The following is a 16,267-nucleotide window of genomic DNA, read 5'->3' as shown; positions in this document are numbered from 1 at the left end:
TGAAAATAATAATTGTATACTTGCACATTTTGCTAAGCGATCGAATTTGTCTCTCTAAATGGGATGAATTTCACAGTTTGTAGATCCCCTTACAAACATACGAAAGTGCAAACGCATCATAGCATATCTCAAGTTGCTCGGACACTGACAAATCTCCGCAAATAGTCCATTATTTGAATCGTTACATACTAACTGCGTGAGGACAAACGTTAAAAGCATTAAGGGATGAAACGTACGACGAAGACGATTGAGAGCATTGAAAAGCTTATGGAGAAAGAGGTAGGGGAAATACGACGGAGACCAGGCGAATGGACACAAGGTATGGTTGCTGGAACTTTGCTTTCTGGCTTTTCGAAGCGGTGCGCGCGTCCACCAGGTGGTTCATCAGCCGTAGTCTGCGGCGCCGAATGTGGGGTTCGTTTCCATCCTCTTCGTCCTCTCGTTCGTATTTTCCTATCTGTGGTAGGGGTGAAGAAGGACATCTCCGTCTCATTCCGCAAAAGCTGGCTGCTCAGCCGCGACAAGGTCGACCTTTACCCGTTTGACCAGAGAGAGGCCAGATCCGCTTACGCCGGTACGAATTTGAGATTCCGTAAATCCACCAAAACTTCGACCTACGCGTCCTGCTAGCTTTCTACTTATCTGTTGGAAGAGAGCTAGAAAAGGAGAAAGAGAGAAGATGCGGGATCTACAAGATAGAGATGACCAGACTATACCGTTTCCGGTACGATGAACAGAAATGCCGTAATGCGAAAGGGAATCCGTGTAGATGCCACTTGCCACGGTATAAGCACATATATATACACATATTTACAGAGAGAAAGAGAGAGATGCATATATATGTTTACACAAACACACATACGAAGCAGTATGTCCGCTCATCTGACGAAATGTTTGAGAGATATCAAAACCGCACGTCCGTGAAGCCGTACGAGCTCTGAACCGACAACCCAGATATGACGGTTGCATGGCACTTCTATAATTAATTGCCACGTGGACTCGGTTCCCCGCAGCTGATTTATGCGAAGATGATGTCTATCTCTCCTGCCAACCAAAGATATAATCTAGACAAAAAATTACGTTACCATTACGCGAAAATGTTGTTTCGACCAGGTTACAAATAGACGAAGCAAGATGAAATGAAAAGAATTTCAATTCATCTATCTTCCGCAAAGAGACAAGACAGCCGCTATACGATAAATCGACCTACCTCTATACGTTAAATTCCAAAAATAATCGTAGATACGTTCCATGAGCTATTATTTTCAGGCTCCATTGAACAAGCCACAAAGCGAGATAATTTTCGAATCTATCGTCTCTACATGGTCTCTGCGGCTGTTACTGCTCGATAAATCTTTATTTATCGACCGCGAAACTCGTTGGCGAAAATTACACTTGCGAAATATATATTAACTATTAAGATTAAACCTACCGTCGAATCAGAATTGAACATCCTTCTTATTTTATTACGAACTTGTAGTATTATAAACAAACTATAAAATGTGAGATCGAGTCAGGAATTATCTAAAATTGCACATTTTGGGCCCTGTATTTATTTGAATAATATTAAAAATATTCAAATAATTAGTACAGTTTTAACGATTTTCTTAAATATCTCCGTAAAATTCTTATCGTGATACGTCCACTTTCGATCTGTTTTCAGATCTCGTTCCATCGTAGATAATTAATGATATATCGATGATTCGTTCGATTCGGAGCGGACGGATTCGATCTGATGAACGAGTTAAATAAAGATGCAGCTGATATGTCAGCCAGCAGCGATAACGTCAGTTTAAAATACTCCCGCGGAAGAGAGCGGTGGAGAGACTGACAAGTCGGACGAGTTTCCATTGGCGATCTAATTGCCGACGAAAATGATGGAAGCGGAGCAGGAGCTGCCGACGCAGGAGTGAAGGGAGAGAGGAAGAAGAGAACGGGTGGATGGATAAAGGAAGGAGGTGACTTTCCGCATACTATCTCGTTCTCCTCGCCTTTGCGAGCGAACAACCCCCGTGTACACTTGATTCAACAAAGCAAATCAGACTTCGACACGCAAAGTCGGTATGAGGGATCACGCGAGGTCGCCTTAATCCTCCCTCCTTCCCTCGCAGGCCAATCTTTTCTGGCTGACTTCTTAGCCTTGCCCATGCTCCCCCGTAGAATTAGTGTCAAGCTAATTTCGCGTGGCTGAATTTAGAAGTTTCTTTTTGATCGTGTGTCTCGATGCTACCACCCGTTCCTCCACGATCATCCTGAAACCACCCTCGCCCACCCTTTTATTCGTCCCGCACCCCTTAAGCCTCCGGATTCGATGGCGCGCCGCACCGCACCCGCTTCCACGAAAAAGCAATTGCTCTATATTACATGGTGCATTACGAAAGTTCCCGCGGAGCAATTTTTTTCGCGTTTTTTTATCTTTTTTTTTTGCGCTAGTGGAAAGGGAGGAGAAAGCATGCGATCACCGAGAATTCTAGCCCTCATACCAATTTAGAAAGCCGTGTAGCCGGACCGATTGAGAATCTAACGAATGGAATCACGAATGCAGATTTACAAGCACTCAGCGAGAAGGAACGGTAAAGTATGTTATTTGTGTTACATCAATCGCTATTATGTATATCTGTAACGCGCGTTTCACATTCTGTGAAATAATTGGCTGAGAAATAAATACGCTCATAAAATCGACTTGTAAAATCTTCCTCATATTATGCACGTATTAAGTACTTATTATAAATAAATAATTTTTATTGATCAAAAATTCCGATTTTTGTCGAAAATTACATTCATAAATTAATTTAATTTTGTAATGCGGGAACTGAAAAAAATTACTTGAATAAAGAAAACTGGTGATCATATTCGTTGAAAAAATATTGAATTAATTCAACAGATTATACGTTAATAAAGTGTAATATATTGATAATTTTTATTAATCCAATTTATATTAATAATATTAAGTCAATTAGATACTTTCCTCGCATTAATAATTACGAGATTTGTTCAATCAATTTAATATTGAAGTTTTGTTTATTGAATAGCCAGTTTTCTGTATATAAATAATTTTCTCCTCGATTTGTTTTGGATTATTCGCTGCGATTGAATATTATTTTTTATGTTCCAGTTAATGAATTATTTTGAAGTAATATTGAGATGACCATTGTAATAATTTAAGAGTCAGAACTCATTCAGACGTAGACTGTAACTGTAACTACTGAAGAACTGGTGCTAAAACAACACCGGAATTACGTAACTTTTAAACGCTGCTGGGCATGTGTTAAACTAGGTTTTCACGCCGCCTAGGATTAGCATTTTGACGACCTTTTTAAGAGCCTGAAATGTAATCGAAGTGAGACCTATAAACTCTGAGAAGCGAAAAAAAAATAATTGTGTTGAATACATATTTTTTTAATGTTAAAAGAGCACGTAGAAACATAAGAAAAATATAAATGTCATGTACCGAAACGCATTATGTATCTGCAATAGTATGAGATACCGACATCTGAGCAATGTAATTAGATTGTTATAAAATACTTGAGATTAGATTGTTTTAACATATTCATTTAAAGAGCACACACACACACATACGTAACGATTCCGTTTATAAATTATTCTGTAAATAATAAAAATTTTATTTGTACTTTAATATTTTCAAACACACACACACATATATATATATATATATATATATATATATATATATATATATATATATATATATATATATATACATATATGTATATATACATATATACACATATATGTATATTATATAAATATTATATAATATATAACTATATAAATATAATTATAATTATATATTATATAAATATAATTATAATTATAATTATATAATATTATATAAATATTATATATATAAATCAAAAATAAATTTCGCGAAACTAAAAAAATGGCAATTCTAACTTTCAGTTAATAAATTGAAAGAATATCTAAAAAAAGCTAATGTAAGTAAAATTAATTGCAGCATTTTGTTGCAATTGTACAATAATAATGACAGTGTTTATTACAATTTAATTTAGACATATTAAAAGTGAGTATTTTACCAACAGTGAGTAAGTTGTGATTATCCTACAAGGTTCCAAGAAATGGAAATGCAGTTAGATGGCGGACGAAATCTTTGATTTATTTTTCTAGCAGCTGACAGCTGACACTTGTATAGAGGTCTGGCAGTTAGACGGGTTTGTCGCAGAGAGGATTTTGTGGAGATACACGTTAGTCTTTAAAATAATGTAGATTTGACTAAATAAAATACTTTTTCATCGATTCTGTCGCCACGTAAATATATATTTATAACGAAGGTAGGAAATCTTCATTTTCTACTTCATTTTCATAATATCTAAATCGTGTAAGGTCGTAAGTAGTGCCGTTATATCGGCATCGCCCGAATTTGATCGAGTTGCAATTTCAGTATTCGAAGTTCGGCCGCGAGCTTAAATACCAATTAATTTGTCCTGTACGTCCTATGAATAATAATTTGAGCAATATCACGGTTGAGGAAGAAAAAAAATATCGTTCGCATAAATTTAACGCATTGCCGACTTAACGATTTGGACGAAGTTGACGTCACTGCTGAAAGATCAATAACTGAGCTTTTATTGGCGTTGTTTCCTTTACCAGTTATAATGCAGATATTCTGATATCTTTCTGAAATGTACACGTTTTGTTACGAAAATAAATATATGCGCTCTTTTCTCTCTCTTATCTTGAATATACGAATCAGAAAATTTGTAATATAATCTCTCAGGTATTGATCACTATACGACAAGATGATGTCTGATCGGAAAGCTGAGTTGGAGAGGAAGAAGGCAAAGTTGCAAGCTATTAGGGAAGAAAAGGAAAGACGTAGAAGGGAAAAAGAACAGAAAGATGTAAGAGATAAACATAAGTGTTTAATTATAAAAAAATAATTGTTCATATATATATATATATAAATTGTTCATATATATATATATATATATATATGAAAATATACATGTAATTATTGTGATATTAAAATGATTTGTGAATTATAGGTAGAGGAGGCAACTGTCAGGGCTGCTGGTACGGATAAAGATCAGCGGAAGGAGATAGATGCAATGCTGTCTTCCTTGGGTGTAGCACCGGTATCAGGTATATAATTATAATCTATTTGATTGTACACATATTATATGCTTTTCCTTATATAACACTTTATTTTTGTTTATTTCTAGATGTACTATCTAGTTTATCTAGTATGAGTTCGTTAACACCTGAACAAAGTGCCAATGCTACACCAGATGCCAGTTTACAACCTTCTAGCATAAATTCTGCTCAAAGGTATTTATATGATTTGAATATTTTTTATATATATTTATTTTTAAAAATGATTTTTATATACTTTTGTCCTGGCACAAAGCAGTGCAAGCCGAAGGAAGAATCGAGAGCTCACAATCGTTTCTGTGGCACATACAAACATTCCACCGAAAGAACCAGTTGTTTACAGCAAGCAAACGCAGACAATTCAGACAACGCATACATCTCACGACGGTGAGTCAATATATTTCTCTTATTTATTTATAGCACATAAGTGTTACATCTCACTCATAATCTTGCAAAGAAACATTTAGATATTAGAAAACACGTTTTCTTGGTATTTAACTCACAATATTTCAAGGCATAAATATTGATAGAATTAATGAAACATGATTTTTGAAAATTCTTGAAATATGATTAATTGATTACAAGATATATATCTTTTATGATGTAATTTTTAACAATGTCTTTCTTGCTATTTTATGCTAGATAATTCCATTATCAATATTTACTTTAATATAAGTCTACACACAAATTTATACATTCACAATACGTGTTTTTCAAAATCACTGAAATATCATCAACCTACACATTAGTTTTTACATCGAGGAATTTACATGATTGACTATGGTAAAGTGGGTGGTGTATAAAAGAGAGAGTATATTATACGTGTCATTTTCAATTGCAACATTGTGTTTACAAATTTGTAACCACATACTAAAGTTTTAACAATATTTCCTTGTGTGTTAACTATAAATGAAATAAATAATAATATTAATCACACAAGTGCAAGTTTTTTTTTAGTTTTCTTTGAGTGATAAATAACATTAAGATTGAGTTAATCTTTTTTGTTTTCTATGATTAATTTTTTAGTGGTGAGGAAACTTACATATTCTCAAAACATGAATTTAATAATTCAGTGCAGTGCAATTACTATTTTGTATGTTTTTTTCATATTATTTATGAGGGATTAACATTTTTCAACACTTTTACATAATTTTTTATTATTCAAACAATACTCTGCATTAAAAAATAACATTGAGTATTGTCTTTAGTGCTTTAATTGTTACTTAAGATACTTAAGATCTGTTTATCGAAGATTGATTACTTTTAAAAAATTGCTTAAAACATTAATGCATTTAATTTAACATCAATTAGTATATTAAATATATGCTGATTATTTATATATTTAAACCAATATAAAAAAAGTAAACAACATATCATAACATTATAATTAGTTTTAATTGAAAATAAATAATAGTATTTCTTCTTATCATGCCTTAAATTATGTATGTAACAAATATATTGGTCGGTACATAATAGTATACACGTTTATATATGTATAATAATCAGTCTGGGTATGTCTTTGGTTTAAATTATGATTCTTTTGGTGATGGCAACATTCTTACATACAATCTTTTTTTTTTTTTCAATAACACACACCCGCAAATTCAGTTAGTTCTTGAATGTTTATATATATGTTTTGCTGACTATTAATTTCAATTTTCCGGTAATAAAAAGAGAATTATAAGTAATTAATGATTAATAAATTATATAATTTTTATATATTTTATTTTTATACCACCTACTTTACTATGTAAAAAAAAGATAATGTAACATTATTTTCAAATGAAATTTAAATTTTAGTTTGGAAAATTATTTTTTTATTTTTTATTTTTTTATTAAATAATTGACTAATTCATTATTCATTATATTGAAATACATGCTGCCAAAGGGAAATGCTAAAAAAATATGTATATGTATATATAGATAAATATATATAGATACATATATAAAATAAATTCTTTATACATGTTTTCTAACTGATCTTGCGGTGTTAATTAAACATACGCATATTCCCTTGTCTTGCGATACAATCTGATTGATTCATCCGGTGTTGGACACAAGGACTGTCCACATCGTCCTCTGCATACACCATCTACTCCTCCTGTTCAACAACAACACCAACTCACTCTTGCTCCGCAGGCTACTTTGAGACTGACTGGTGGCGTCCCAGGAAAGGTGGGTCTGCACCAAACTACCTATGTATGTTCTGTCTACTTTTTTACTACCCTTCCATAATTGTTGTACGACATTATAATATAGAGGTAGAAATATATTGTGGAGGTAGAGATATATCAGATTCCAAGTGAAGAAATGTAGAATCTTTGGGGTGCTTTGCGCTTTGGAAAACGTTGCTCCGCATATTTTTTACACTGTGATTTTTCGTTCTTCATATATTTCAAACTATGTGAAGACAACGAGGAATCATGAAGGTTACATGTCAGTTGCTAAATAATCGATTTTATATTGGAACTATTTTACACGAATTTTGTATGTGGAAATTTGTAATTGTAAGTACTATATTTGCTGTCTTAGCAGCTAAAATATTATATATATTTTGATATTATTTAAACAAATAAGTACATCTCGATTATCTCTAGGAAAGTTTCATGCTTTTACTTCCACATACAGATGACCGTTTAGTTGCATTATAAAAAAAGCTTACTCATGCTTCAGTAATTTAACAGAATAATTAAATGAAAAAATTAAAGTTACACAGCACATTAACTCTAGGCATCCTAAACTCTAGGTTTTTTGGAAAAACATATGAATTAGGAATGCAAATAAAATTTTGACAAAACTCTCATACCATGACTGATGCATGCTGGCAGAGGATTGATATTTGTGCTCACAAAATGACGATTATCAATATTTCTCCAGTACACATACATATATAAAAATAATCCAATATGTGATAATCTATAAACAATCTTTAATAATCTATGACAAGTATGTATAAAATATCAAAATAATTCCTTTTATGATATTTTTTAATGTTGCATCTTTTAATGCTTCATAAGATACTAATTGCTAACGTGTATTTCTAACATTTATTTAGATAATTGCTTCTAAAATTATTTGCTTCATCGATGATTGTTTTCCATATTCTAATAAAAAGAATAAGCAAATCAATTTTGAAAGAGACTTAGGGGGTGGGCATAAGTGTGACAAGGGATGTAAGTGCGATATTGCAGCTTGTTTATTCGAAATATCTATTATTATTAAATATAGCTTGAAAAATTAAAATTATTTGCCATAATATTAATCAATAACTAATTGACTGTAATTGCTATTAAATGAAAGTGTTGAACATGAAAGATAAACTACCCTAAAAATGATAAATATTCTGAATATGTACGTTTCCTCTTATACGTAGGAATCGAGAAGCACCGCACATTATAAGAACTTACAAAATTACATCTACCTAACTACATTCAGCATTATCATAATCATTTTTACAAGATATACAGTATTTTTTAATCATATCAAGATAAAATTTTAGTTTTATTTATAGCTATTTACTTTTTCAATATTTTTTTACAAACAAATTATATACATTATCTGAATATATATTATTGTCTCTATAAATTATATTCTTTTTTTAAACTATCAAACATATTACAACTACTAAATTTTTTCTTTTAAATAGTTTGGTGGAACTTTTGTACAATTTTATTATCGATTTTTTATTTGAAACTAATGATCTGAGTGTAGAGAGGTATTATTAGTGTAGTGCATTCTTATGATATATTGTAACTAAGTATACAATTTTTTTTCCCTCCCCTTCTCAGCTCATGCATTCGACTATTACGGTAAGTTATGATTTCTCTTGGTTCTGAAAGCAATTTTTAGGTTCAGAATTAGGTTTAGCTTGATTTCAGTTTATTATTCTCTTAAAGCAATGAGCATTCTAAAAAAATGTTATGTGAATTAAGATTGTTAATTTTTAGCAATAGATTGACGTGATATTCAATTCAACTTTATACATGCTATTCAAAATTATTTATACTAAAACGAACGCATTAAGGTAAGAAAAATTAGATTTCAAATTTGCTTGCTAAAAAACGTACATAGTTTTATATATTGTTTTTAGTTTACCAAGATTTTCATTATATATTCGCAACATAACAGATAGTGCTTTTATTTGAGGATAGATACATCCTAAAGCCTAAAGAACAAATAAAAAAAATATTATCTATCGAATTGGGCATTTTCAATAGGAAAAATCTTATATAAAAATACAGGAATGTGTAAAAAAACAACTCTCCACCCAGAATCTAATCGGGTTTTTGCGCTATCAAATCGCTTTTATATTTCTTCTAGCTCTTTTTCCTCTCGTTATTTATCTATATTTTTGGGTGCATTTGTTCTTATTTATTATATCTGTTATTTTCTAAATATTTATCTGACATCCCGACTCTATTGAATAAAGAAATCTGCTATCGGAGAAGGGGGACACACGACACAAATCTATCTGCATATACTTGATTCTTGCAGAGCATGTATAAATTTTGAAGATGGTTATTTCGACATCTCTGGCTCCTTAAATACAATTAGCAGTATTTTCCAAGCTATTTTTACAAAGCTATACTATTAATTTCACAATAGGCATGTTATGGAAAAAATTACATTCTGTTTATATTTCGACATTGACAAAGAAATATAAGGATAAAAGACAAAGATTATTAAACCGTTAAACGAAAATGAAGAAAGCTGAAAAACTTTGATAATTATTTTAATAATATTCTTGATAACATATATCTTAGGTGACATATCAAGAATATCAGAATGTTTTTTGAGGAAAATATCCATTGGCAAATCTTGTCACAACTTAACGCACCTTCCAGAGTTCTCGGCGCGACTTTACAATTATTATCTGAAATCTCTTTGGGAATGCTAACATATGTATCATAACGCTTACTAACATGGAAACAATTTTTATAGAGCTAAGGTGTTGTGGGATATTAACTTTAAAAATTAAATTTAAAAAATAATCTATTAGACACAACATTATTTTCGATATATACTAACTTTAATAAATTTTTTGTCTAATAACACAAGATCTTAATACTTTATATAATGATGTATTGCTTGAGCTTTTAGTGGCAAAAAGGAACCTTTTTTTATAAAATGTGTTCCTTGATTATAGAATATTGCTTTTTAACAGCACGAGGGTGACGCGTAGCAAATTAGTAAATTAATATCTAAAAAAAATAATTATATATGAAATCTCAGCACAGCAGTACAGCATTCTCAAGAAATGATATGCATATTACATGTGAATATTTCTTAGCGTGATGAATTTCTTGTCATAATGTTGGCAGATTTATTTCCGTTACCAATATATTTTTTTAGAAAGTAACTATTATTCCAAATATTTTAATTCGAAAAACTGAAAAAAATATATATAGTTTTTATTTAAGTCGGAGATGTCAGTATGTTATATTAAATTAAATCATTTCAATTTCATGATCCCTTAATTGTCTTCATTTTAGTTGTTACCGAACTTCTTTCTGAGATTTATTAATATTGAGTTTTTTGTCGTAAAATTTTATTTCCGAAAAATATTCTATCATGTTTTACATTAATGCATTGTGCAAAAAAATATTTTGAAAATAGAAGTAGAAGAATTTAGAACAAAAGTTCTTATAAACAAATTATTAGTTTTGTCCAAATGCATATTAAGAAATAATGGATTTGGAATTGGCCTCCCTTAGAGTGCATCAATGTTTTAAAACATATAATTGTTAATGGGAATATTGTACGCTTGTGTATGTGTATCTATACATATATATCTTATGATTTGATAATTTCAATTTTTACTTTCAAATCTCTTAAGCAATTGTTGATGTACTTTGCATGACAAAAAATCAAAAGAAGTTATTTGAATCTTATATTGCAATATATTATTGCGAGAATGATGTAACAATAGAAATTTTTCACAATTAAATTAACGAAACGAAAGACTCAAGTAACTTTTAATTTTTGTACATGTACATTATGCATCAATAATGTTCATTGAGAAATATTTAAAAAAGCCTACAAACTTCCGGCAAATAAGATATCAAATTGATTGACATTTTCTTTTCCCTCCTTCAAGACGAGTACAATCTAAATCCTGGTTTAGAATGGGAGGACGAATTTACAGGTAGGTAATGCTCTCTAAGGATGATTCACTCTACCTAATTATTTCACGGACATGTTCATAATTCACATTCTTACACAAAGTTATGCCTAAAAATAATTTTCATATAACTTTCTTATTGTAATTTGTCGTTTTTGCTTTATATTTTGCACTGAAAAGAGGGAATTGCCGCCAAGTTACAACTTGCTTGACAAGATGCTTTATTTTCTATTCTTTTATGTTTCTCCTCCCAAAATAAATTCGCTTTAAGTATTGTGCATGCAGAAATTGTAAATTTATAGCATTGTTATTTTTTAAAGCAGTGAATTATACTGCAAATTGATATCTAATAATTTTGACAATATTTAAGATTTGACACTTTAATTAAGAGATTTTGTTATTATACATTTATTAATTCTTTATTATTTCGAGAATTTTAAAGTGATAAAATTATAGATTATTTTATTTTATTCATTGTCATTGTGTCATAGCTGTTATAAATTTAATTAGCACTGCATGAGACCTGGGAAGTTGCGTTAATTTATCCTCACACTGTATGTATTTGTTTATTATATTATTTAAAAAAAGCTATAGAATCGCCGTGATAAAACTCACTTTTTTTCCTATTTCATTGTTCATTAATCTTCGCAAATTTTGTTCGTTCATCATTAATCTTACAAAATTAATATTAATATTAATATTATAAAAAAAGAAAGAGATGGTGAAACTTCACATATAATTATCACATTCTATATGCGTGATTCCTATATGTGATAACAGTTTAATCAATAACATATAAATCGCGGATAAAGGGGAAATCAATATTTTTTTATTACTTAGAATATATATTCACATTTATTTTTCTTTACATTTCCCCATTCTTTACATAGCCCTATTTCACTGCATGTCAACAAAGGGTGGAGAGAAAATTGAAAGTAATTGAAAAGATAAAGTAATACCAATATATAATATATAAAATCAGTCTTATTTGTGAGTAGTCTATCAACAAGCAGTCCACCTTTCGTATATATGTCTAATTTTGACGTCATCTAGGTTCACATTCTCATGTATATATAACATTTTATTTTCATTTATAAAGTTTTTTTAGCATGGTATATTAATCATATAGCATTTATCAATGCTTTTAAATGTTGTTCCTTAAAAAAAGTTTTGTTGTTAAAGATTGCAAGTTAGCTATAAAACATAATACCTTGTTTTAAAGAAATAAGCACGAGTTCATTTTATGATATGCTGGCATGTAAATTATGGCACTTAAAATTAAAAAAAAGCAAATATAAAAATGTTACAGAAAATAATGTTAGGACTTGTGAATTAGTAGAATGTATAATGTTGTTTTTCTATCATAGATATGTGTATAAAATGACCAATTGCTGCTTTGTGACTACTTTTCAATTTATTTTATATTTGTTATAAAATAATTTTTTCTTCTTTTTTAAATAAAAGCACAGCATTTCTGAAAGATTCAATAAATTCGTTAGAATATTTTCGAAACTAAGTAAATATAGATAGATCAGTAGCTAGATAGTTAGTTATATCAAAGTTAGGGTAGAGAGGAATCAGCTTATTCACCACAGTTTTGACATTTGATGATGGCCAAGCTGAAGACGAAGAAAATAGCTTGCCGCACATGGATGGTTTCCAAAGTAAGCTCCCACCAGGAATTCTTCCTCATGGATTACCGCAAGTTAAGGAAGTCCAACCTGCCGTGACGCAAGTAGAACAAGAGAAAGAGAAAGAAAAACCCAAGAAAGAAGGTGAATAAAATTATTATTCTCTAACGATAAAAAATTTTTATTACGATCAAAAATTATTATTCTAATAATCAAAAATCTTATTAATTTCTTTTATTAATTTTAAAAGTACGAGAACTTAGTGAAGAAGAGAAGCAGATGATTATCTTATCCGAAGACTTCCAACGATTTCTCGACCGTACTAGTAGGATTGTGGAGAGAGCTCTAGGCGAATCAGTCGATATTTACACTGATTATACTGGTACTATGGACGGTGAAGATGGAATGTAAGTATAAAAAAAAATATTAAAAAATTGTTTTATTTTTCTTAATCTTCTTAATCTTCTCTTCTATACAAGCTGTAATTATAACTGCTTTATAGATATATTTTGTTTGATTATTAACGATTGTTTAGAATTGTAACTGTTGTATTTTCAGGGACGAAAAGAGTCATCAACGACTTTGGCTAAATCGTTCGTTTATCTGCGAACGATGGTCCCGTAATCGTTGTGTGACCTCCATGGATTGGTCGCCCCAGTTCCCCGAGCTTTTAGCGGCTTCGTACAACAACAACGATGACACTCCGAACGATCCTGATGGAGTGTGCTTAATTTGGAATACGAAATTCAAGAAAACAACTCCTGAATTTATCTTTCATTGTCAATCACCTGTTATGTCTACCACGTTTGCCAGATTCCATCCAAATTTGATCCTGGGCGGCACTTATTCTGGCCAAATTGTACTTTGGGATAATCGAGTGCAGAAGAGAACTCCTATACAGCGCACTCCTCTTTCTGCTACCGCGCACACTGTAAGTGACTTATCACACTTCGCGATGCACATTAGGCAGTTAACTCTCCCTGACTGTTTATGGAAATTATCACTTGCAGCATCCTGTATACTGCTTGAGCGTCGTTGGAACGCAAAACGCGCACAATCTAATTAGTATTTCGACGGATGGGAAATTGTGTTCGTGGAGCTTGGATATGCTATCGCAACCGCAGGAAACATTAGAATTGCATACGAAGCAATCGAAAGCGATTGCTGCTACATGCTTGGCCTTTCCGCATGGTGATGTTAATAATTTCGTCATGGGAAGCGAGGACGGAACGGTTTATTCAGGTAAATGTAATTGTCTATATTGTATATTTGTACGTATATAATTGTCTATATTGTATATGTATACATATTTTACATATGTATTATATATTTATGCCACATTGTGTATATTTTTTATAAAAAGTAACATAATTTCAACATAATGTCGAACAGCCTGCCGACACGGTAGCCGCGCCGGGTTAACAGAAACGTACGAAGGTCATCAGGGACCGGTCACCGGCATTAGCGCACACGCAGTACAGGGCGGGATAGATTTCTCCCATCTGTTCCTGACGTCTTCTCTCGACTGGACTATCAAACTCTGGAGCCTTAAAGAGAACAAGCCGCTCTACTCTTTCGAACACAACGGTGACTATGTCTACGATGTCGCCTGGTCGCCGACACACCCGGCCCTGTTTGCTGCCGTTGATGATTCAGGCAGACTAGATTTGTGGAATCTGAACCAGGATACCGAGGTACCTACTGCTAGCGTTGTCGTCGACGGGTGTCCGGCTCTGAACAGAGTGTCGTGGACGCCAAGCGGATTACACGTCACTGTCGGAGACGACACGGGTAAAATATGGGTTTATGATGTTGCCGAGGTACGTATGATGAAAATTTATTTATATAATCTGATTATATATATATATATATATATATATATATATATATATATATATATATATATATTTGACTATTGAGGTTTACGAGGACAATACGCGTTTTATTTTTTTTCAATACAGCATCTAGCTCATCCAAGGATTGACGAATGGAACAAGTTTTTGTATACACAACAGGATCTAAAGAACAATAAAGCAGATGAAGAATTGGATAAACTTAATCTTAATTCTGGGCCGTCTTCGTTAACATCTATGACATCTATTTCATCAGTTCCTCTGAGATAAAAAGTATAATTTTGTTTAATCATTTTAATAATTTCTTAGTAAAATTAATTCTATTTGCAATCATATAAAATATTAATTAAAATGTGCTTTGTGATGATTTTATTAGATGTAATATTAAATGGATAATCGCCAATATTTTCTACTTTTGCTGTTGATAGAAATTAGTTATATTAAAACAATTCGTAATGCTTAAAGATATACATACTAAATGTGCTAAATATATTAATATAGTAATTCGAATATAAAATATAAAATATAAATATATCTTCAATTAATATGATAAGAGATATATCAGTTAAATATATCCCTGGCGAAAATAAATATCGGAGCGTAAGTCGAATGTAAGGAAAGAGTAACAGAAGTGTAAACGAAGCTTCTAGGAGGCGTAAATTGAAACAACGAAACGTAAATGAAGCGTTAACACTTCGTTTACGTTTCGTTGTTTCAATTTACGCCTCCTAGAAGCTTCGTTTACACTTCTGTTACTCTTTCCTTACATTCGACTTACGCTCCGATAATTATTTTCGCCAGGGATATTATCAGACTTGTAAATAACATTTAAGTTGTAAAAGATTTTTAGGGAATTTGTTGATAGAAGTTATATATATATGTATGTATATGTATGTTTCGCAATAATTTATAGATATTGTCAACACATAATATATTACATAATGCTAAATTCAGGAGATTAAAGCCATTGATGGAAAATTATAAAAATAAATATTCTCTGAATTTTGCGCAACATTTGTTGTGACTATACTCATACTATACTCATTAAACTATATGTTGGTTATAATCCCTTATATTTATAATCCCCATAATTTGCTCACATAATTCATTTTATTCATTCATCTCTCGCAATAATCGCTATTTTAAGAAATGTATATTTATTAAAACATTTTTGTAATATTTCGTTTAAGTCAATACAAATGTATATCATTTATTGTAAATGCTATAATATTGCAAATAAAATCCTCATAGACACACGTTTTATTTTGCTTCTATATATTTATTTTACGTCATATATCATATATTTTTTATATACAAAGAATAACGCATTCATAATTATAGATTGTATATAATTCATGATGATGACGTCACTCTGCTGCTCGTGACGCATCGTAACGTGAGATAATTAGCATTAGGTTTAAATACGAATGACGATAACAGTGGCCTTCCCGATAAGGAAAGAGCTTGTTGATTAATAATCAAAGTATTTTCTAATCATTTTCCGTACATTAATACATTCCTCTTCTCTCATT

The 16,267-nt window shown here is 31.1% G+C and overlaps 2 protein-coding genes across 49 annotated transcripts in view; one reads left to right on the top strand and one right to left on the bottom strand.

The window, feature by feature from the left end:
- The window catches only part of LOC145977255 (uncharacterized), an 84,033-nt gene that overhangs the window by 9,995 nt on the left and 57,771 nt on the right, over positions 1-16,267 (bottom strand). The window lies entirely within an intron of this gene.
- Positions 4,161-15,955, top strand: Sw (cytoplasmic dynein 1 intermediate chain short wing). Of its 48 annotated transcripts, none has more exons than XM_083109047.1 (14): positions 4,161-4,223; positions 4,757-4,880; positions 5,025-5,121; positions 5,202-5,307; positions 5,387-5,517; positions 7,192-7,329; positions 8,919-8,939; positions 11,228-11,275; positions 12,847-13,026; positions 13,133-13,289; positions 13,441-13,813; positions 13,893-14,124; positions 14,275-14,702; positions 14,844-15,955. In XM_083109047.1, exons 2-14 carry the CDS (start codon positions 4,779-4,781, stop codon positions 15,003-15,005), a joined length of 2,175 nt encoding a protein of 724 aa, XP_082965173.1. In that variant the 5' UTR covers positions 4,161-4,223; positions 4,757-4,778; the 3' UTR covers positions 15,006-15,955. The 48 variants fall into 48 exon arrangements, with proteins under 48 accessions (XP_082965173.1, XP_082965199.1, XP_082965192.1 ...); XM_083109073.1 differs by having other exon boundaries at positions 4,179-4,310; positions 5,390-5,517; positions 7,270-7,305; positions 12,871-13,026; XM_083109066.1 differs by having other exon boundaries at positions 4,179-4,310; positions 5,390-5,517; positions 7,270-7,305.

The sequence above is a fragment of the Camponotus vicinus genome, unplaced genomic scaffold (assembly GCF_025532165.1).
Source record: "Camponotus vicinus isolate PSW18456_S1 unplaced genomic scaffold, iyCamVici1.0 SCAF_9, whole genome shotgun sequence".
NCBI lineage: Eukaryota > Metazoa > Arthropoda > Insecta > Hymenoptera > Formicidae > Camponotus > Camponotus vicinus.
The sequence above is the reverse complement of the archived record's forward strand: the minus strand, read 5'-3'. Positions and strand labels throughout refer to the sequence as shown.

What these genes read in the sequence shown, in the direction of transcription:
- Sw (XM_083109047.1), top strand. Translation starts at nt 4,779, where the DNA reads ATGATGTCTGATCGGAAAGCTGAGTTGGAGAGGAAGAAGGCAAAGTTG. An exon ending in AACGCATACATCTCACGACG is followed by an intron (nt 5,518 to 7,191) that starts GTGAGTCAATAT and finishes GTTGGACACAAG; the next exon opens with GACTGTCCACATCGTCCTCT. An exon ending in GGGTTTATGATGTTGCCGAG is followed by an intron (nt 14,703 to 14,843) that starts GTACGTATGATG and finishes TTTTCAATACAG; the next exon opens with CATCTAGCTCATCCAAGGAT.